The following is a 22,372-nucleotide window of genomic DNA, read 5'->3' as shown; positions in this document are numbered from 1 at the left end:
TGGGGGGAAGCCAGAGGTAGATGGTTTCTCTGTTCCCTTTTACTTGTCTGCTCTGAAAAATAACCCTGATTCTGAGAAAGTAGAGAATATCATTGTGGTTTGTAACACAGGGCTTGAAGATTACTTTTGGTGCACAAAATAAATAGTCCAGGAGCAGTCCCTGGTGTCAGCCATCTGTACAAAAACCAGAAATAGCCTTAGGAGGCAACTGCATTTTTTTAAACCCACTGACTCCTCTAGGCTGTAAAACACTAGATCATGTTAGCAGAAGTCTATTCAAGTTTATTTGTCTGTTTTTGTAACTCTTGTGCTACAGAAAACTCACTCAGTCCCTGAGGAATGGCACAGATACAAATGGGATGCTTATCTGCACTTTTCCTGACATAACTAACACACTGCACAGTGTTCCAGAAGAGAAATTGTATTTTGAAATGGTTTCGTGAGTAGAGGTCTCTGGTGAGCATCACCTTCTCTCTCTGAAAACTCAAAACTGAGTTCAGAGCTGCTTTTTTTTTTTTTTTTTTAACTTCTGGAAATGCAAAGGCAAGTTAACCCAGTTATATTTGCACAGTTCTCTCTTTCTGATTAAAGCACGTTTGGATCAACTAGACTTGTGAGCTTCAGTATGGATGAAAAATTATTAGCTGGTCTGGAGTGGGGAAATCAGGGAGCCATATCATAAAAAAATACTAACAAGGGGTTTTTTTCCTATCTTGAAGAATAAGAAAATACAGGAAAACCGTGCTCTTTGACTAGATTGGTTTTTGTGGAGCGTCCTAACTTTGTTTAAATACAGCCAGTGGCTACCTCAGCTTGGTTTTTTTTTTATATTTCGGTCTGGCAGTTTCTGTTTGGGAGTAAGACCTTCAACTAATTGCTTATTTTGAGAAGCCTGTACTTCATGGTTTCATTTGTCTTATCTGGAGCCACAAGGCCAACTCCAGCAAGTGCCTCTGTTAGGTCTGTCACACAGGGCAGACACAGCTCCTGTAAGCTCTATTTCATCAGTGGCTTCTGGAGCTCTACCTTGGAGTGAAGAAATCTTGTGTAATTATAGGTATTTTTACAAAGGGAGACTGAGCTATTCTGTGAAATTGCCATAAAATGTCTCACCAGGAAGATTTTGAGTATTGTCTGAAACTACTTGTAGTAAGAAGTTTCTTTTTGCCTGTTCAGCCTTCTTCAGTCACTGAGGAAGAGGTAAAAGGTTTTATTATAACTCAGGAAGAGGCAGTGCTGTGCTGCCCTTGGAGCTGCCAGTTCACCTGCTCTGCTGCCTTGGTTCTGCACATCTGTGTTCATACCTGCTGCAGCTACCACAGCATTCATCATCTGCCTAAGCTGAGTGCTTGCTTTTGCTAGTACAATATTGCTTCAAACATATTTAAACATATAAATACACTATTTTTAAAAAAGTAAATCACTACATCTGTGGAAGGCCGGGTTAACCTTCCCAAGGGAAAAATGAGCAGGTCCTGCAGTACCTGCCTGTAAGGACATGAACCTGTCACCAGCCTCACAGAAAACAGCACAAGCACGGACTGAGAGTGTTTGCTGGGTTTCTAGGAGTTGGGCTTCACAGGAATGTATTCACCCTTCCACTGGAGCATCACTTTCTCTACTGCTAGGAAGTGGAATGTTTAAGTGCACCCCTTCTAATCTTTGGCAGCTGCTGCTTAGATTTATATAAAAATAACTATCTGTAAGGAAGGGTGTTTGAAAACTCTGTGTAAACAACGTTGACCTTGCTGGGAAAGAGAGGTGCTTCATGACTCTCTGGAGAGGGATGGATGGGTGGATGCTTCTCCGTGGCACATCAGTGCCTCTGTTTGCTCTTTGTGCCTGATCCACTTCGGCTGTGGGCTTTCACAGAACCACGTGATGGAAGACCTGACAAACAACAGATCATGGACAGCCTCAAGACTTTGGGAAGGAATTACAGCTAAGTATCAAATACATCTCCTCTAGCCTAAAATTAAAGTGTCTTTACTCTAACACATGGCTATCAGCTGCATTGTTTGTAACTTCCAAAAAGGGTAAAGCTTGTGTTTGCCGAGTTGATGCATTGCAGCAACTGCATTCCTTGATATTTCATTAAGTATTCATGTCTACAAAGCTTTTCTGCAAATTTAAATTGTTTTTGTCAATACAGCAGTCATAAAACTCATCTTTTTTTTTCAGGGGGGGCAGATACTTATTTAATTTCAGTAGGAACCACTCCTTGCTTGTTTAAAAACAAGCTACTTCAGTTTTAGTGCCTTTATTAACCTCAAGTTACTATTTCTGTTTAAGCTGACAACTGCTTTGAAAACTTGGACACTGAGAGGCACTGGGGCTGATGACATTAAGCCTTCTTACTTGATTTAGATATTTGGTGGTAATAAAACGAAAGAAAACCCCAACAAAATGCAGCCAACTATACTCTGGGGTAGAGCAGGACATCGCAAGAATAACATCTGTATAATGGTAAATTAAAGACACGGATGGAACTGTGACAAAGTATAAATTACCTGGAGGTTTTTTTTCAGGGGGGGCAGATACTTATTTAATTTCAGTAGGAACCACTCCTTGCTTGTTTAAAAACAAGCTACTTCAGTTTTAGTGCCTTTATTAACCTCAAGTTACTATTTCTGTTTAAGCTGACAACTGCTTTGAAAACTTGGACACTGAGAGGCACTGGGGCTGATGACATTAAGCCTTCTTACTTGATTTAAATATTTGGTGGTAATAAAACAAAAGAAAAACCCCAACAAAATGCACCCAACTATACTCTGGAGTAGAGCAGGACATCGCAAGAATAACATCTGTATAATGGTAAATTAAAGACACGGATGCAACTGTGACAAAGTATAAATTACCTGGAGGAATGTCCCCCTGTAGGAAATGCATCCCTGTCCCATCTCCTTTGTTTGATCTTACTAAACCCTGGGACTATGAGCATACCTGAACTCGTGGATGCTCTCCTCGTCCAGGATTGATTACTGGAATCAGTAACAGTGCAAGAACGGCGGCGCTGGGAATGGGGCTGGAAAAACAGCTCAAGTTATTTTCTGTTTGCATGAAAACAAATCAGCAAGATTATAATGTAACTAAAATCTACTTAAACACGTGTATTTGGTAATGAGTTAGATGTTGTGAAGGTCTAAGGAAAGTTTTAAAGAAAGGTCAAATCAACTTTAGAAGTAGAAAATACACTTTTCTAACACTTATTTAAATTTTCACTGGGCCGGTTAGAGGCAGTCTTTCCATTTCAGGATATTGCACTGTTGCAAAGCAGAGTTTATAACTGCTGAGTCCAGGATGTTGAAATTGTACACAGAAACCAATCAAGCAGCTATTTAAAAGCTCTGCTGAAATTACAGCTTTCAAAGCTTAGACAAAAACACATTGTTAGATACAAGAAGGTACCAGTAGAGTAGGAGTTCCAATAAATTAAACTGAGAGTATTTGATACTGAAACAGACTGGACATGGATTGATGTTAATTCTCAAAGCACCCTTTTCAGTAATTAAGGATGATCTGGTGTAATTAGCCATGCTTTACCGAGGATGTGGTGGTTGTGTTAGGCCTGGAGAAGGGATCAGGTAGGAACAGCTGTGCCTGCAGCTGCTGGCGAGTGTCTTCTTGTGTCGTGACTCTGTGAGCATGGCTCGAGTTCCCTCGAGGTTTCTGCAAGGAGAAGGAACAGAGTTATGCCTTTTTCTTTGTGCAGCAGTTCATTGAAAATAATTAACCCAGGAATTAAAGCTAACTTTCAAAGTTAATCATTTTATACCTAGTTATGAGGAGGGAAACATTCAATTTGCATTAGAACTAAGCAGTGGGTGATGCTGTTGCTCAAAACTGATACAACATTTTTCTATTTGATAATCTATTTGACCTTCTGTCACAAAACAACAAAAAAATTGTAACTCTTGGGCTGGGTAATTTGACCAGCAGTGCCAACAACTTTAGACTATCCAGTAATAAAATGAGATTGCTGTGCCTGTTACCGTTTGCCTGTGGGGTCCTGTGGTGCTCCCATGCTCTGCCACGGTGGTGGTGGCAATGGGTGGCAGGGGGTGATTTCTGTTCAGCAGCAGTGGGGAGGGTGAGGTCAGCTGCTCCTGTGCTGTCAGGCTGGAATGCACCAGTAAGAACAGAAAAAACACAGTTAATATGTTTGGCAGGTGGAAAGGTGTAATGTCAGTTTCTCTGGCCTTCTGGACTTGACTTGGAGTTTGAAGCTTGGAAAAGCTTCAAACCATCTAAAAAAGACTTTCCTAGTGCTCTCCACTTACATTTTAAAATACATTTTGTCCTGGATTGCCAAGCAAATTGTATTCTATTTGCCATCTGTATGGCAGCTGTCTTCTGTTCAGTGGGCAGTTTTCCTTATCTGTTCCACAACCAACCCTCCCTCCACAGAGACTTCTGCTGATACCAGGCTATGGAATGTCACTGTGTGACTGATAAGAACTACAGCATCCACTGGGAGATGTGAGCCCAGAGGGAGGAGCCAAGCATTCCTGCCTGGATATAATCTGGAGTTTCTGGAACACCAGCACAGCTTCTCCACTGGATTCCCAGAGGAACAGCTGCCTCTTCCACTGGATCTTCAGAGGAAGGCTACACCCTTCTACAGGATCCCTGCTCCAGCAGAACCACACCTGACACTCCAGGAGGACTGCAGCCACAATTCCAGTTGCCCACGATGGAGGAGCACTGCAGCGTGGTGGTGGAAATCACGGATGTCAATGACAATGCCCCTGAGGTCATTCTCACCTCCTTCTCAAGCACCCTGAGCGAGGATGCACTGCCAGGCACAGTGGTGGCCGTGATACACGTCAGAGACAGGGACTCTGGCGAGCAGGGCAAGGTCCTGTGTCACGTGTCTCCAGATCTTCCCTTCCAGCTGCGTAAGGACTACGAGCACCAGTACTCGCTGCTCACCAGCACCCGCCTGGACCGGGAGCATGTTGCCTACTACAACGTCACCGTCTCTGCCTCAGACCTGGGCAATCCCCCCCTCTCCCGCCACACCATCTTGCCAATCACCCTGATAGATGTCAATGACAACGCTCCCCAGTTTGAGCAAGCGTCCTATGAAGTGCTCGTGGCAGAAAACAATCCAGTGGGCAGTGTGAAGGCTACACCCTTCTACAGGATCCCTGCTCCAGCAGAACCACACCTGACACTCCAGGAGGACTGCAGCCACAATTCCAGTTGGATTGCTACCAACACCCTGACCAACAGGGTGTCAGGTTGTGTCTGACTCTGTCAGTGTTGTTTTAGTTTACTGCATTGTTTATTTTATCTTTTTATTTTCTTCCCTATTAAAGAACTGTTATTTCCTGCTCCCATATTTTTGCCTGAGAGCCCCTTAATTTCAAATTTATAACAATTCAGAGGGAGAAGCTTTACATTTTCCATTTCAGGGGAGGCTCCTGCCTTCCTTAGCAGACAACTGTCTTTCCAAACCTAGACACATTTTAAAAAAGCAGAGATGTCAGTATTTCTTAGATTGACTGAAGCCTGAGGAAAGGGAACAGAAACACAAAATACTGGAAGGAGAAACACCAGTTATGAAGGAATAAGGGACAAGGAATAAGTCTCTCAACAGTATGTGACAAGGAGGCAACAGACTGGATGAATTAATATAGATAGATAACAAAACTAGAAGTAAGCTACATCAATTTAGAACATGTGAAAATAGACAAGTCTATCAAATCCTGCATTGTTTCCTGATACCCTGTGGTCCTTGTAAATTACTCCACTCAGTCAGGTCATTGTGCAGAATAAAAGAAAGATATTCTAGATGTGATTGAGGGCTCACTAAGAGCCCTTTGATCGTCAGATAACCTTTCTGAACATCTTTATAGTCTAGGCTGGGTTAGGATAGCAACATGCAATATGACCTCCAAAACCTGCAGGCTTTTAAATTTATCCTGAAAATAGGCTGCAGAAAGAGACAGCCACGTCAAGGAAGAGATAGTGCCATTCACTTTGCTTGCAGAGGACAGACAGATCTATTGCTCACGTGCAAAACTACCTGAATATGGAACGTGTGTGATTCACCGAATCACAGCTGGCAGCACTCGGAACATCGGCTTTAAGGACTCAGCTTTCTCAGGGGAGCTGTGCTTCAAGGGGCAGCCCCTCTCCCTCCCCAGGGCTGCTCTCTGACCCTGGTGCCCTGCAGGGAGAGGCAGTTTTGGGGACCTACAGGCGCCTGCAGACATCCTCCCCGGAGCGTGGGGTGCCGATGGGATGCAGGGTCCGTGGTGGAGGGTTCCTCCTCCTGGTGCAGCGGGACAGGGACGAGGTGCTGAGCTCCAGGGAACGGTTTGGCCACGTCCGGGTGGAGAGGAGGGAACTGGAACCTGGCCGTTTGTCATCCAGCTCCCTAACAACAACAAAAAATTACAAGAACAAAAGAGAGATGGTCAGCATGACAACTGCTGCTACCAAAGTGCTCACCTACAGGTGACTTTAATCATAAAATACCTGGGCAGAAATTATGTGTGTTGATTTTTTATGTCACTTGTGGAAATCATATATTCTCTGAATAGAGAGAGACATAGCTCTCTCCCAGGATTTCCTGAGAAGCTGTGAGATAGCTCAGAGAAAAGAATGAGAAACAATTCTTATCTTCACTTGCTGCACCTGTTGTTGTGCACATGTGGAATGTGTTTGTTTACCAAAGGGTGGTTTCTTAATTGAACACTAGTGATGGTATTTGGATTCATTGACCAATTAGATTTGTCTGTATAGCACTGTCTGAAAAGGATGATAAGTTTCTTAGTAATACAGTATAATATACAGTACAGTATAATATAGTATAATAAAGCAATTCATCAGCTTTCTACAATCATGGAGTCAATACTCATAACTCCCTAATCAGGGGCTCACTACCATGACAGTAACTATATCAATTTTTACAGAGGACAAATAAATAGCCAAGCAGGAAAATAACTAATAACTAATTACTTTCTCTGGCAGAGGAATTTATCTTACAAGGTTTTGGGCTGAATCCCTCTCATCATTGAGAGTGTTCTACTTTATTTACTACAGGTGATCTGTTGCTCTTACAGTGTTTTCTCCACTACAGGCAGGTTCCTCTGGTGTAACTGGATCCCATGGATCACCATCAAGCCATTCAGGTTACGCTGAGAACTACTACTTGATCCTTGAGAGAGACTTACCTGAAATTAAAATAAGTAAGCAAATTACTGTTTGACAGAGAAACACACACAAATATTTACAGACTTTGTCTATCACTTTGGAGAAAAGTCATTAATTTCTTCCATGACATTCAGATATATACTCAGTTATATTATTTCCCCAGCTAGGGGATCTTAGCATTTATTTTTTTTTTGGAATGACAGTGCTTAAAAATGTCCTAATACTTAATGTTTTCCAACTGAGCAGCTCATTTGCTGATCCTCCAACTATGTCTATAATCAGCAGCTTTACAAAAATAATCTTCAGTGCATTCTTGACATTTTATGTCAAGAACAGATCTGCAAAATCCTTTTCTGAGATACAGACTGATCTGGGGAAAAAAGAAACATCATGTTCCACCCACCATAAGAAGAGCAAATAGAAAATAGCAGAGTTTAAATCCCATACATACTTGAGGTGTTTTTCTCCTTTTTTTGCTTTTGCGGCCACCTCTGGGTTTTGGGCACTACACACACAGTGAGGGGACACAAGGGATAGGGAGAGGGAAGAAATAAAGGAGAAAGAAATAAAAAAGAAATAAGAAGGAAAGAGCTGAATTAAAATGGAATAAACAGGTAACACTTTGGTGCTCACCACTCTAGAAGCAGATCATACAGATAAACTCAGTGTCTGAGAAAAAAAAAAAACCAAACTGGTTTAGAACTGCAGAGATTTCTCCCTTCTTGCTGGATGAATTAACTATTATTGTGAGAATGGGATCACACACACACACACACTCCTCAATCTCACCATTTAATTGAAACATGAAACTGTGGAAAGAACTACATCCTGAATCAACAGCCACCACATGGTTGTCACACACAGATATAAAATACTGTGTCAGGGAAGAAAGTAGGAATTAAAACTTCCAAATGAGTAACAGGACTGAAGTGTCAGAAAGGACAGCCAGCATTCACACAAAGTCCAAACCAGTTATAAACCTAAACACAACCACTCTGTCTGCTGAGGTAACGCTGTGATTCATCCCCACACAAAACAGCAGCTGGCCAAAAATCCTTACCAGATTGGATGCCACTGAGGGCATCTTTGTGTGTGGCACCCGAGGTAGCAGTGCTGGCAGAGGATCCAACTGCAAAGGGCTTCTGGCATCTGCTCGGAGCGTTTCCACTGTTATGATATTTTTCTCATCATCTGTGCAAAGCAACAGAATTCCTGTCAATATTGGCATTGCTATGAATCAGAATTTTCTTAGAGAGAGTCCCCTTGGATGACAAGCTCTGCTAAGTTTTTTGAAGATGTGTTTCACACTGTTAGCAAAATAACCTTTTTATTCCCACTGAACAGATCATTCCCAAATATATCACTCTCCCATGGCATCTTTGCAAAATTAGCTGAAATCCCCTTTTGAGCCCTCACCTTAACATGAATCCTTACCAGAGGCTGACCCTTCCCAGTGCCTGCAGATCAATTCTTCCATGCAAACCAGGACTTCACTCCACACGTCATCAAACACAAAGGTGAGCACGGAATCCTTCATGCAGGAATAGGGAGAGACAGGAGGAAACCCCAGTTTCCGTCTGCCAGAGGACAGTCCCATTTTCCTCTCGTGCAATTCCTCCTCCCTGTAAAAATGTAAGCATTACCTGCACCAGAAACACATTATGTCCTATATTTATTTTCAGTTTTCCCACTGACCTCAGTGAGAAATGACAGACCCACCCTGGTCTCCCTATACAGAATGATTATAAATCATACTCCATGAACAAAAATTTACCCACGAGATCAAATTCATGTCAAAAAATCAGAATTAGTTGTTACAGTGATATTTCTTCATCACATTGTTAGGCTTCATATCTAATGACAGGACAGAATCCTGAAAACAAGACAGTGTTATTTTTTTTTGCTGCAGCAATGTCTCTCTAGTCTGCTAAAACCAAGAAAGATAACAGTTTTAATTTAATGGTCCATCCAGATAAGTGGCTTTAATTATTAAAACCAATTAAGTAGTCAGGAATTGACAGCACCCTCCAGAGTCCTGACTCAGGCCATATGTTCATACTGTATGTATACTGTACTAACTAATGTAAAGGGGTAAAAAGATAAAACTAGTGGTAATTGTTTCTTGACAAGCATAAAATCCACTCTAGTTCTTAAAACTACCACTGAAAAAAATCCAAAAAGGTACAATTCCACCCAAAACAGAAGCAGCACACTGCTGTTGCATAACTAACAGCAGTGAATTTGACATAGTGTGAAAAATAAATGGTGTTTAAACACATATTATTAAATACACAGGCTATTAGTTATGATGGAATGAATTATTCAAACCAAGCACAAAAAACTGCATGAAAAATTATCAAAAAATTCCTAAACATAATTTAGTGAAAGAAATTGTCCTAGGAAACAGGTTGGGAAAATTCCCAGTGCTCAGGCAACCTCAGGCCTTTGAAAGCTCTGTAGAGAAAAGATAAATAAATTCATCAAGTATGTGTGTCTTAACTGCAGGAGCCCCAGGACACTATTTTAACCTTCAATACTTACACATCTCTGTGGTCAAATGCCAAGTATTCCTCCACTATGCCTTCGGAGAGAATGACTTCCTCTTCCCCTTCACCGCTCTCTGAGGAACACAAGGTCGGAGCCTTGGAAGGGTTGGCCTTTTTGTGAGCAGGAGCAACAAAAAGAGGCACCTTCTTGCCCAAAACGCTAAATCTGGACAGGTGACAGTTTTCAGAAAGCAGAAACAAAGATAAGTTGTTATTCAACCTCAAATAACTGAGAGACAAGCATAGTTGTTAAAGGCAAGCAGTAGCGAGGACAAAAAAATTATTCATTACAGTAGCAACTTCTGGTTTGGATACCTTCTAATTCTTAATAAGGAACCTGAAACTTCAGGGGAAAAAAATATCCAAAGCTGATTAGAAAGCATTCTAAAACATTAAATAATAAAAGCAGCACTAACGTCATGCTTTGTATTTTTAAAGCCTAGGCAAATTCAACAGGTGATTAATAATAAAACCAACAACAGTGTACACATATTCTTAGGAAATCACCAGCAGCAAAGATATTTCTGTTTACTGGCCAGCTCACTGCAGTCAGGAAAAGCACAGCTATGTGTTCTTGCTGTTGTAAGTGTACTCAATTCAGTTAAAAAGGGAAAAAAAAAAAAAAAAGAGTGTGCTGTGTTCAAAACTCAGCCTAAGAGGAAGGCTGCACACTCTAAGAAGCAGAGAAGAAACCTGCCTTCCCACCTTGGCGTGATCCAGGCTCACTGCTGGTACTTACTCATCAGAATCCTTTTCCTGTGGTGAACTTACATCCGAGGGAGCCAAACTGCCCGAGGGGGAACTCGAGTACCATCCATACCCTTCATCTGTGGGGGCCACCACCTGCTTCCCCACCACCCTGCCACGGCAAAAGCAAAGGAGAAACACAGCAGAAAACCTTGGCTGTGCAATTATTGACGGGTGTCAGAACAGCAGCAAATCCTAGAAGTTCTCCTGGGAAGCTGTGCAGTTTTCCTGGTGACACTTTCAGTTTTCTAAGAGAATTCTGCTCTGTCAAGGCCAAGTCAGCCACAGATAGCCACAAATCTCTGCCAAAGAGCCACGTGTGAGGTAAGAGGATGTTTATTAATGACAGGCAGGCACATCACCAGAGTGATCTTTTTATCTCTGTCTCCTGCATAACTGCACAAACCCACCCTGCCCTGTTTCAAAAGCAGCTGTGTGCCTTGTAGGGAAGGCAGCAGCATCAGCCCATTAATAAAGTACCTGAGATGAGGAAAGCTGGAGGACCACTGGTGGCATTCTTCCCGCAGTCCCTCAACATGAACGGTCTCCTTCTGCTCATACAGAAGCTCATCAACTTGTCTGAACATCTGCTGAACTTGCTGTGTGGCAGCTTTGTCAAATTCCTGGAGAGGAAAGAAAATACTCAGTGAATAGCATTTGGAGGGGTTTCTTAACTGGTCTTTTGAAATATAATTAGAAAACACAACTATTTGTTTACAGCTTAGCAGGACTGCACAGAAAGATTTTCACTTTAAATGATTTTCTCCCAGAGATGATGCAGCCTGCTCTTAAGATGGATGGCAGCCACATAAAAAGCTTACATTGACACAGCAGAAAAAACTATTAAAACATTTTGAAATATCCATATTATTATATTAAGCTACAAGACTTAAAGGAATCAGAAGGGGAAGGATAAAATTCAGTGATATTTTAATGCAGTGGAGGATTTCTTGCTTCCAGTGTCCACAAAGAGCAGCAACACTAAAAGCAATGCAGGCTGGTGGGAAACACTGAACCTGAGGGATGGTCAGGCCCTTTGTTACATGTGATAGAAAATGGGGTCAGTTCTGGGGTCATTTAAATCTAAACAGCTCCATCTCACCTCCCAGAAGGCAAAAACACACTTGACTTTGGTGGCAGGAGAATAAATCAAACATTTCTGAACGAAAATAATGTTTTAGCAACTTCCCATACTTTGAGAAACATGCGAGGGCAGAAGTTTGATAAACACACACCAAGTGTCTGAAAGTCATCCAGCCATGTCTGGGGTTCCACAATAACAGCATTTATAGATACACTCATGCACTAAATGACTTGAATTTTCAAATTTTTTGGTGGAAATACAGAATATTAGCAGAATAGTCTAATGTGTTTTGAACTGAAAGACAGAAAGCAGTAAAAAAGATGTTCTTTCTGTAGTCACTACCATGATTTTCTGTCAGATCCATTTTTTTTTTTTTCTGAGATGTCTTTGCAGCAGTATTTCAAATGTCTTTCTGTGCTCGATTTGGCTTGGAGGATTATGTCCTACTCACGTCATAGCCCCAAGAGAAGACCGAGCTGTCTTCTGTGGAGGTGTCAGCACGACCCTGGCTCGCAGTGCGTGCATCCCCATGATCATCCGATCCCTTACGGATTCCCGACTCCCTGAAACGCGCACGTCGAGCCACAACCAAAAACAAAAAGAAAGCAAATCAGCCCACAACGAACAATGACAGATTGAGTGTGTCAGTAAACAAAGCCTGGCTGTACCAGAACCGCTGGATCGGACGTGTCACAAGTACCTGGAGGTCTGGGCGAGGTTTCCAGCCGTGGATGTGGCTGAACACACCTGAGCCCCTGGCTCTGGCGGTGGGTGATGCCTCAGGGCATGTTTTGGGAGTCCTTGTCTGAAAAAACAGAAGTGGACCTTGGCATAACTTACAAGAATAAACATTAATGGAGTTCCCAATAAGTTTTATAGGCTTTTTCCCCCTGCTTCTCAAGGACTGTGCACACATTTATTACTATTACAAAGCTAATTCTTGTCGCCAAAGCTCTAGGTTTAAAGTGTCAAAACTAACTCTAGGATAAATATGGACTTAAAGGTCTTGGCTTCAAAATCAGTTAAACTTAACCTTAAGATGCTGTGAATTGGGCTACAGCTCCCTAAAAGCAGAGACAATGCCATTATCCCTGCAGATTAAGTCCATTAAATGAAATGAAATACAACGAGAGTAAACGAGCCGAGTAAATCAGAACTGGCCCAACTCTTGGGTCACGGGAAAAAAAGTCAATTACAGGGATTTAATCGCGTTCTGTCACACCGGTATCTGGTGGGGACCGATGCTCAGGGATCCCGGGAATGCCGGGAACCATCTCCCGTCAGGGACAGGGGCTGACCGGGCCGTCACGGGCCCTGCTCGGTGCTGGGGGCAGCGCGGGCGGCAGGCCCGGGAGCGGGGCCGGGGGGATCGCGACCGGGACCGCGCTGGGGCTCGGGGCCGCGCCGGGCACCGGGGCAGCGGCAGCCACTCACGCCTGCACCGGTTTCCGCGCGTATCGCGATATCATCCTCAGCGCCGCCGCCCCGCCGCCGCCGCCATCGCGCCGCTCCTCCCCGGGGCGGAGCGCGGCCCCGGCGCGATGGAGGCGCTGCGGCGGCCGGCGCTGCCCGAGGATACGGTGCGATACCGCCTGTTCGCGGCGGCGGCGACGGGCCCGGGCGGTGAGGCGCTGCTGCGGCGCTGCGCTGAGCTGGCCCTGGTGCGCTTCGCCCCGCTCCTGGCCGCCTACGTGTGGCAGCGGGAGCCGTTCCGCCTGCGCTACGTGCCGCGCCGCGGTGAGCCGGCAGCGGGCCGGGAGGCACGGCGGGAGGAGCGGGGGGACTGTGAGGGGGACCCGGCGGCCGGGAAGCGGGAGCGTGTGAGGGGGAACGGGAGAGTGTGAGGGGGGAACGGGAGAGTGTGAGGGGGGACCGGGAGAGTGTGAGGGGGCAACGGGAGAGTGTGAGGGGGGACCGGGAGCGTCTGAGAGAGAACCGAGGCCGTGTGAGGGGGGACCTGAGGGCCGGGAACCGAGGCCGTGTGAGGGGCACCCGGCGGCTTCCCAGCCTGTCGGTGTCACAGCACGGGTTAGCCCAGTGAGGCCTCTGGTGCCACCTCCCCGCTGCAGCAGGGCCATCCCCGAGCACAGGACACAAGATTCTGTCAGCAGGGTCTGCAATATCCCCGGCGAGGGAGACTCCGCAGCCCGTGGGGACAATCTGCTCCTGGCCATGGCGTTGCTGAGCCGCCTCTCCTCTCTGTGCCCCGTCCAGGCGAGACCCCGGCGCACTTGGGCGGCACCACCGCGTTCGGGGATAACGTGGAGGATGAGTGGTTCATTGTGTACCTGCTCCGGGAGATCAGCAGGGAGTTCCCGGGGCTGGCAGCCAGGTGAGGCTGAGCTGCTTGTGTGGGAGGGCTGCCAAGGGGCACTGCCTGTGCTCTGGAGGTCCTGTCTTAACATTCCCATCCTTGGAGGTGTTTCCCCATGCCATACATGTTGGAAGTGTCCAAGGGCAGATTGGATGGGGCTTGGAGCAGCCTGGGCTAGTGCAGAGTGTGCCTGCCTGTGGCAGGGGGCTTGGAACCAGGTGTTGATCTTTAAGGTCCCTTCTAACCTTAGACTTTCTATGGGTTTATGAATATTAAAAAAAAACTCCAAGGGACATGGATTCAGAAGTGTGCTGTTGTGCTCTGCAAGGCTTTTCCTACTAAATTTCCAATTTCTCCTTGGCCAGGATTGATGACAACGATGGAGAGTTTCTCTTGATAGAAGCAGCTGATTTTCTCCCAAAATGGCTGAATCCTGAGAACAGTGAAAACAGGGTGAGTAAAACTTGTGTACAGTTGGCAAGGTGGCCACAGTGGCCTTTTCTGTAGCAGCTGGAGTTTTCTCTTGCACCTCTAGCCAAGTGGTCTGACTGCCTCTGAACATCCAGAGTGCTTTCTGTCCCTTGCTGTTGCTGCCTTCAGGAGCACTCCTGTATCCACCTGAACCTTCTAGCTCTGCTGAACCACTTGGACTGTGAGTGTTTAGGCCAGAGGATTTGCTGCCCTCAGAGTAGGGAATGCTCAGGGCTGGGTGTTGCTGTCTCTGGAAGGACACAGGCTTTAGCACTGGTGAAATAATGAGCAGACACCTTCTCCTGGATATGGATGGTTGCTAATGGCAATGGATTAAAATGGAGAGAATTAATTTGGTCATTAGCAAAAAATTGTTTCATTCTTTTTCCCCTACACCCAGATTCTTTAAAAGGGCTGGAACACAACACCAGAATTGATTGCAAGTGTGCACCTGGAGTGTCAGGCTCATGTTTCCTTTTGTTTGGGGGAACAGAGTGAGGGAGTTGAGAACATTGCACTCAGGGCTTTTCCCAGCATCAGGAACCAGCAGAGGTCGCCTGTAGCACCTGAAATAATGCTCTTTAATCCCTGGGATGCTCTGGAGCAGTTCGGTTATGCTGGTTCTCCTGAAGCACTTCTCCAGTTGAAGAGAAACGTGGTATTGTTGTTGTTAAGGAAACGAGATATATGTGATGAAACTTGTTGCAGTTAGAATAGGGATTTTTACTGTTTGGATCATGGTCTCTGGCATCTCAAATAACTTTTTTAGAAAAGCTGTGCTGCTCCCTGCATTGGTTCTCTGTTTGTCCTTGATATTCCCTGTGCTCAAACAGATGCATTTGTATATAAATGCAATTTTCCGTGGCTCTGTGTGTGACTGCTCTTACCCCGTGTGACGGGAGCATTCCTGCCTGCCAGGTGTTCTTTTACAAAGGAGAGCTGCACATCATTCCTCCGCGGGAGCCCTCGGAGCAGGGCTGGGCCCTCTCTGCTCCCTGTCCCACGGTGCCGCAGGCGCTGGCTCTGTTATCCACCCGCTCCGAGGAGTTCCTGGCTGCAGAGCCCGTCAGAGCTGCGCTGGACAAACGCATCCGTGGGTACGTGGGGCTGCCTTTCTGTCCTCTGCAGCGCTGGGGTTTGGTTCTGTGCTCCCTGGGCTTCAAACGTTTCCCCAGCAGATGGGATAAAGTTGGTTCCTTTTCAGAAATCAGCAGCTGGAGGTTTTTCTGTGGCACTCTTGGAAAGAGGGGGATCGGTGTCCTGTAGGCTGTGATCTGGGCATCTCAAACTGGCTCACTGCTGTAATTCCACCCCTGACAATGACAAGAGTTACTCTTCCTTCACATTCTTCTGAGACTGAAAAATCTGAAAGTTCTGTGATCTTTTAGGAGCCCTGTGCACAAGGAAAAAGAGGATTTGACCTAAAATGTAGAACCACGAGAAATGTCAGAGCTTCAGCTTGTCATAGCTCTGTTCAGCCCGGTTCTTTATTTTTTACAACAATTTGACAGCAAGTATGGCAAAGAATACTGCATAGCTGGATGTGTTGGTTAAGTCCACAGGCACTCATCTTACCCATGTGGGGGATTCAATTTTATGAGCCATGTACACTTCTATACATATGTCTTACAGAAACAGACATTCCAGGCACTAGATTGGCCGAGTTTTAGCTCCATAGTAATCTTCTGACCCATGATAAATATTAAAGGGAAAGGGGCCTCATGATACAGAAGGAGTGGTTGACCTTGCAGTGCATTTCCCACACTCGGTTGCCGTTCAGGTATCCCGAGAAGATCCAGGCCTCGCTGCACCGAGCCCGCTGCTTCCTCCCGGCCGGAATCGCGGCCGTGCTGAGGCTGCGCCCGTCCCTGGTGGCTGCGGCAGTCCAGGCCTTCTACCTGCGGGATCCCAGCGACTTGGGGGCCTGCCGGCGCCCTTTCAGAACCTTCCCTGCCGAGCAGCGAGTGATGGCCCTGGTAAGTGCTCTCAGAGCCTCTGATGGCCCTGCTCTGTGCTCCTCTAAAGCTTGTGATGGCCTGGTAAGTGCTCTCTAAAGCCTTGTCACTTCATTCCCCTCTGTCACTGACAGGGGTTCTGTGGCCAAACACAGAGATTTAACTTAAAACTGTGACTTTCCTGTTGGGTTTTTTTCCCCCTTCTGGCTGTAGGGATGAATTTCCGGGTCATTACATTAATAGCTGCTCTGGATCGATGTGGCTGGACTTTCAGGGGTGTGATCATGAGAGAGTTGTGTCTGAAACCAGAGGCTGTGATAACAGTTCCTCTGCTGAAGTGCCTGCTGAGTAAATTGATCTCCTTGTGTGATCAGAGCACTTTGACAGCCGTGCCAGCCAATGTGAGCAGTTGCTGCTAACCACTGGTTCACTCTCAGGCTTTTCACCTCAGCTGTGCTCTCACAGCTCTGTGAAAGTTTTTAGGAAGTGTTTTATGAGCACTGTCCAAGCACTGTTGTATCTGATGCATTTTGTTACAGAGTTGTACTACTAGACTCTTAAAAGAAGATTTAGAGTCAAATTTTGGACTTGGAAACTGTTGCTGAAATCTTGTAATCAAATTTCATTTTAATTGAAAGTACACCTTGTTAATGTGAATACAATGTACTGAGGATTTTTCCTGACTGACAAAAATTCATATTTACTTGGGGATTTCAATTTGGGACATACTCTGTGAAGCCTGAAAAGCAATTCATGCGAAAAATCTACCTAAGACATATTTTGGATGCAGTCTCAGGTAGTGCCTGTAATGTGGTGCCTTCAAGCACACTCTGGTGAGCCTGGGGGCAGTTTGGTGCCTGTCCCCAGCACGGTGACGCTGCAGGCAGTGTTTGTTTCTGCTCTGGCTGTTCCAGGTGACTTTCACTCGGTGTTTGTACGCACAGCTGGTGCAGCAGCAGTTTGTTCCAGACAGACGCAGTGGATACACCCTGCCCGCCCCCTCTCATCCTCAGTACCGAGCCTACGAGCTGGGCATGAAGCTGGTAATGATGGTGGTGCCTTTTGGGCTTGGTTCGGGTATGGCCAGGGAAGGGGTCGTTGTCTGGAAGTTGCCTGCTTGTCCAGAAAAGTGTGAGCCAAGTCCATCACGCCTTGAGAACCTCCTGTTGTTGCACCCTTTGTCTGCAGGCTCATGGCTTTGAAATGTTGTGCTCCAAGAGCAGTAAAGTAGCTCCTGATGCCAAGAGAAACGTGGTGAGCGGTCCTCTGTGGGAGAGATTCCTCAGGAGCTTGAAGGAGAAGGATTATTTCAAGGTGAAGCAGTGTGTCTGTGCCTTTTAAACATGCCAGGGAAAATACATTTTAACCCTTGAACTTGTGTGAGGAGTTGCTTTGGGGCAAGAGCTTGAATCCTTATCTCTGTGTAAAGTGAATTAATGTCTTTAAAGGGGATGTGTGCAGTTTGTTCCCTTTTGAAAGTAATTTATTTTGGAAATTAACAAGGAAAAAGCAAGATTTGGGGATTGGTTCATTCATCTAAAGCAAGGGGAGAAATACACTTGAATGAAGAAAACCACCATATGTGATTGTGTGAGCTGTAACTGATTTCACTGGTTTACATTTCATTTCCACCCCTCTAGAATTAAATATTCTTCAAGGTGCATACATAACACCATAGACCTGTCTGGGCCCATGCAAGTGTAATTTTTATGTGTGTGTGGTTTTTGTGCCTTCTGGGGGTTTTGGTGAGGTTTTGTGGTTTTTTGTTGTTGTTTTTTTTTTAAGGATGTCTTTGACTGCTTCTTTGAAGTTAATAAATTGGACATAAATTGAGTACTTATTTTAAGGTTATAAAATTGGAGACAATGTTATTGAGATTCTTGGGTTAAGATACTTTAATATACTTCAGATATAGGGATACCCCTTTGCTGTATTGGGTTCCAAGTGTGCATGGCAAAGAGCTTTTACTTGTTTTGGTCCTCTCAGCATTTCTGTGTGACCAACAGTCATCCTTAGGAAGCCTGCCTGTGAAGAGGAAGGGGAGGGAGAATTGTTTGGGTTCATGCCTGTGACTTGCATTAAACAGGGAGAAATGGAAGGATCAGCCAAGTACCTGGAACTGTTGCACATGGCAGAAGATCACTTCCAGCAATCTGTTGCTGTGCCAGAAAGGTGAGAGCTCCTTGAAATCCATGAGTGTCACGTACCCTACAAATCCTTTCAGGGACCTGTGAAATCCTTGTTACAAACACCTGAACCCTTTTCTCCATGGTACGTTCACCGTGGGAGCTGTGGCCAGGACATGCAAGTACTAATTCCTCTGGAATACTCCACTGGGACAAGCTCTGGCTTGAGTAACTCTTTATGTTGGTTTTGTGAAATGCTGAGCTCTTCCAAGTGGATTCCAAGTGGTGACTGCAAAGCAATTTTTGCTTGGTTGACTGTAGGAAGTGTAGAAAAGTTTCATTGAAAAGCAGTCCCAGTGAATAATAAATACAGAGTAATCTGTCTCCTTTGCTCAAGGAGCTGGCTGTAGATTTCTCTGGAAGATCAAATGCAAAAAATAACTCACTACAGAAATATCTGAGGTTTTGCCAGCTCATAATGTCTTGACTGTTAGATTTTTGAGTTTCCAGTCTGTGCTGCTTGGGATCTGGCAATCTTAGTATTTACCAAGGCAAATTAAATGTAAAGAAAAAGAGCCATGACCAATGGGCTTTGGAGCCATCAGGTGGGAATTGCAGGGACTGACTGTGTCCTGTTTTGGCCAATAATCTGGGTGGTACTCTGGTACTTCCCCCCAGGTTCATTTCCCTTTTTTCCTTCTGTGTTTGCACAGAAGGAAAAATGAAGAATTCAAGTGAAAGCCTGAATGCAAAGCATGTGATCCCATTGAATCTATTTCAGTAAACTGACTTCTTTTCTCCCAGCTCTGATGAAGTGAGCCCAGGTGATGAAATCCTGGCACTACTACAGACAACACCCATTGATCTGAAGGAATTTGAGAGAGAAGCAGCTTGTCTTCCTGCAGAGGATGGTGAGCTGGATGGGGGGAATTATTCCTATTACTGATGATTGTGGGGAGAGAGGGGGAATGAAAGGAGAGAGAGCTATGAAAGGAGAGCAAATCCAGCGTTCCTTAAGACTAAATACTGGATTGGCTCTCCCAATTTAGAGTGAGCCTTTCTTCCTCCACTTAGTGGCCAAAGGCTTCTCAGTGACTAGAATGGTCTCTCTTAGTTTGAGCTCTGCAAAGCAGAGTTTTAAAGTAGTGAAAAGAGATCTGCACTCTGTTCTTTTCAGGCTCTCTCTGCCTTTTGCCGTGTGTGACCCAGGATCAGCACAAAATATCAAGTGCAGAACTGAGCTGCAGGATGGTGGCAGTCCTGTCAGTCAGCTGGTTTGGGCCCTGGGGCCAGCAGGCTTGTGCAGAATGACAGATCTGTCCTGTGTTCTTTCAGATGACAGCTGGCTGGATATTACACCAGATGCTCTGGATCAGATGCTGAAGGAGACAAGAAATGAGTCCCTTCCTTCCACAAACGAGGAAGAGCAAAACTATGACTTGGAAACAGTTGCTGAGAGCATGAAGGCTTTTGTGTCCAAAGTCTCCACGCACGAAGGAGCAGAAATGCCATGGTAGTAGCACTTGGAGTTTGGGTCTGGTGTAGAATGTTGCACTCTGCTGCAGCCCTGTGGTTGGTTCTGGATGCAGAGAATCAGAGTTTGAAGGTGCTGTGCTGGGCAGGGCCTGGAGCAGAGCCAGAGCAGTGAACATGTGCCTGCTTTAAATCAGCCTGGGACCACTCTGACACTGGTGCAGGTTCAAGTGCTGCAAGCTGAGCTGCTCTCTGTCACCCAGTTTGATTTAGTGGTCTTCAGAACTTTTCTCTTTTTGCCAAGAATTCTTCCACTCACTGTTTCATGTCTAATGCATACAGACTTCAAACTTCTGAGGACTTGAAAGTTCAAAGGGCCCAACTTCAGTCCTGGCTTGAGAGAAACCAATATGGCTTGTGCCTGTTCAGGCTTATGAAAGCATAAAAGCTTTATTTCTTTAACAGTATTTTTCTCTTTCAGGTCATCTGATGAGTCCCATGTTACCTTTGACGTGGATTCTTTTACGAAAGCACTGGACAGAATTTTAGGTGAGGTTGCTTCTTTATTTGAAATAAATCCCCGCACTGATTTCTTTGCTGTTGAACTGACACAAAACAATGTCCAGGGGCAGACTCGGAGGAGCTGGATTCTGATGATGTGGATGAAGAGGAGGAGTTTGGTTTCTCAGATGAGGATGATGAAGACCTGGATGCTGGGAATCAAAGGCAGGAGCAGAAGGTGTCTCCTGAGGAGCTCGTGGGCAGTCTCAAGGCGTACATGAAGGAGATGGACCGTGAGCTGGCACAGACCAACGTAGGGAAAAGTTTCACCAGCCACAAGAGAGGGGTGAGTGTGCCTTGAGCTCTGATTGCAGCAGTCATTTCCAAGCAGGAAATGTGCTGCAAGTGGCCATTCTGAGTAGTGGGATCGGAACCTTCCCACCTGCAAGCAAAGTGTGCTGGACCTGCACCATAATACCTTTTATTTCAAGCTGAAGCCTCCCTAAGCTTTGAATTTGCCCATCTTTTCCAAGGCTTAGTTCCATTTTCCTGGTTTCACCAGTAGGGCAAGCAGCTGCAGCTTCACTTGTGAGTTCCTGTAGTAGTTTTCTCCCATAGGAGGCTGAGCCAGGATTCAGGAACAATTTCTGTCCTTCTCTTGGAACTTGATCTGGGTAATGGACAGTGGTGATTTTTAGCTGGCATGAGCATTTGGTGGCTGCATTCCAGTTTGTCAAGACTCAGGAGTGTACTGGACTTTGGCTGCAGAATTGTTGTTTCTTTCCTCCTGTGGTTTGCATTTTTTTTTTTCTTTAAATCTGCTCATGCACTTTGATAAACCTTTCTCTTTGTACTCGCTGCAGGCAAGTTCTGTTGGAGTGGCCACATCTGAGAGTGCTGGCCCTGATTCTGGAGCTGAGGCTGCTGAGCTGGCGCCCGTGGATGTGGACATGAACCTGGTGGCAAACCTGCTCGAGTCCTACAGTGCCCAGGCTGGCCTGGCAGGACCCACCTCGAACATTTTACAGAGCCTGGGGGTGAATTTACCTGAGAACACAGAGCTCACTGGCAGCTGAGCAGCACAGGGGAGAGGCTTTGGGCAAGACATGGCTGCTGGGGAGATGAAGCACACACAGACAAGCAGGAGGTGGAAGAAGAGGCCAAAGGTTTTCATTTTGAGCATTCTGTTCATTATGTGTCACTGTAGCAGAGTGAATTGACCTGCAAAAGCTTTCTGTTTGGGCACAGTCTTGGGTGGAAATGAGATTTTCCTAGGGCTGACACAATTTCAGAAAAATGAAAAATGATGTTGAATGAATGACTCAAATGAGGTTTTCTTTTATTCCAAAATCTCTCTTCCATTATCCCAATCAGTGATCCAGTTTGCCACATTTCTAAAATGTCCTTTTACCCATTGCTAAGTGGGTTCAATATCTGGGAAGCAGTTCTTGTTCTGAAAATGCTGCTGCCTTCAGGGGCAGGTGGGGAAATAGCACATTGCAGGAAGAGTCTCAGGGATTTGGGAATGCTGGTGAAATGTTGGGCAGACATTTAATCCTTCCCCAGAGCACGATGCTGCATCGTGAGAGCTTGTGACAATTCTGTAAGAGCCTGTTTCTTATTAAGCACAAGGATTTGAAGAGTAATTGGAGCAAAAATGTAAATATTGGCCAGAAGTATTTTTAAAATTTATTTCAATAAAAATAGAAATACAACTTGATTAACACATTTTTTGAAGGTATGCATAACTTCCTCAGTGTAGTACCTGTTGTTGGAGTGAAAGCATTTTTAGAATTGTTCATTTTCTGAATGAATTCCATTATTGCTGAATGTTGGTGTCATGCCAGCAGTAGCTATATGTGAGCCCAAGCTGAACAGTTTGGGATTTTCTTCTGTGAAATTGTGGCTGGAAGGGATGTAGCACATTGCTTTCATGTGGAATAAAAACTCTATTTCAGATATGACACCTTTAGTTTCAACAAGATAAATTT

At 45.1% G+C, this 22,372-nt stretch overlaps 2 protein-coding genes across 3 annotated transcripts; one reads left to right on the top strand and one right to left on the bottom strand.

Annotated features, from left to right (window-relative positions):
• Positions 1-407: 407 nt before the first annotated feature.
• On the bottom strand, positions 408-13,041 carry FAM149B1 (family with sequence similarity 149 member B1). 2 transcript variants are annotated; one of them, XM_041404886.1, is made up of 15 exons: positions 12,976-13,041; positions 12,242-12,346; positions 11,993-12,104; positions 10,938-11,080; positions 10,450-10,569; positions 9,706-9,876; positions 8,599-8,786; positions 8,225-8,355; positions 7,616-7,669; positions 7,072-7,184; positions 6,206-6,385; positions 3,993-4,119; positions 3,544-3,669; positions 2,944-3,025; positions 408-1,890 (listed from the first exon to the last, which is right to left on the bottom strand). In XM_041404886.1, exons 1-15 carry the CDS (start codon positions 13,008-13,010, stop codon positions 1,817-1,819), a joined length of 1,761 nt encoding a protein of 586 aa, XP_041260820.1. In that variant the 5' UTR covers positions 13,011-13,041; the 3' UTR covers positions 408-1,816. The 2 variants fall into 2 exon arrangements, with proteins under 2 accessions (XP_041260820.1, XP_041260821.1); XM_041404887.1 differs by lacking the exons at positions 408-1,890; positions 7,616-7,669 and having other exon boundaries at positions 2,526-3,025.
• Positions 13,032-22,096, top strand: ECD (ecdysoneless cell cycle regulator). The gene is made up of 13 exons (XM_041404885.1): positions 13,032-13,278; positions 13,756-13,873; positions 14,221-14,308; positions 15,245-15,423; positions 16,107-16,302; positions 17,196-17,324; positions 17,470-17,595; positions 18,368-18,453; positions 19,212-19,318; positions 19,743-19,920; positions 20,362-20,429; positions 20,507-20,727; positions 21,245-22,096. Exons 1-13 carry the CDS (start codon positions 13,083-13,085, stop codon positions 21,455-21,457), a joined length of 1,905 nt encoding a protein of 634 aa, XP_041260819.1. The 5' UTR covers positions 13,032-13,082; the 3' UTR covers positions 21,458-22,096.
• The last annotated feature ends 276 nt before the right edge of the window (positions 22,097-22,372 follow it).

Source organism: Onychostruthus taczanowskii, unplaced genomic scaffold, assembly GCF_017590055.1.
Source record: "Onychostruthus taczanowskii isolate IOZ18803 unplaced genomic scaffold, ASM1759005v1 scaffold22, whole genome shotgun sequence".
Lineage (NCBI taxonomy): Eukaryota > Metazoa > Chordata > Aves > Passeriformes > Passeridae > Onychostruthus > Onychostruthus taczanowskii.
The sequence above is the reverse complement of the archived record's forward strand: the minus strand, read 5'-3'. Positions and strand labels throughout refer to the sequence as shown.

Bases quoted from the DNA above. Each gene is read 5' to 3' on its own strand.
- ECD (XM_041404885.1), top strand. From the start codon at position 13,083: ATGGAGGCGCTGCGGCGGCCGGCGCTGCCCGAGGATACGGTGCGATAC. The intron at 13,279-13,755 runs GTGAGCCGGCAG...TGCCCCGTCCAG, and splicing joins GCGCTACGTGCCGCGCCGCG to GCGAGACCCCGGCGCACTTG. The intron at 20,728-21,244 runs GTGAGTGTGCCT...TACTCGCTGCAG, and splicing joins TCACCAGCCACAAGAGAGGG to GCAAGTTCTGTTGGAGTGGC.
- FAM149B1 (XM_041404886.1), bottom strand. From the start codon at position 13,010: ATGATATCGCGATACGCGCGGAAACCGGTGCAGGC. The intron at 10,570-10,937 runs GTACTTTATTAA...TTGCCGTGGCAG, and splicing joins TCCAGCTTTCCTCATCTCAG to GGTGGTGGGGAAGCAGGTGG. The intron at 7,185-7,615 runs GTATGTATGGGA...TTTTAATTTCAG, and splicing joins AAAGGAGAAAAACACCTCAA to GTAAGTCTCTCTCAAGGATC.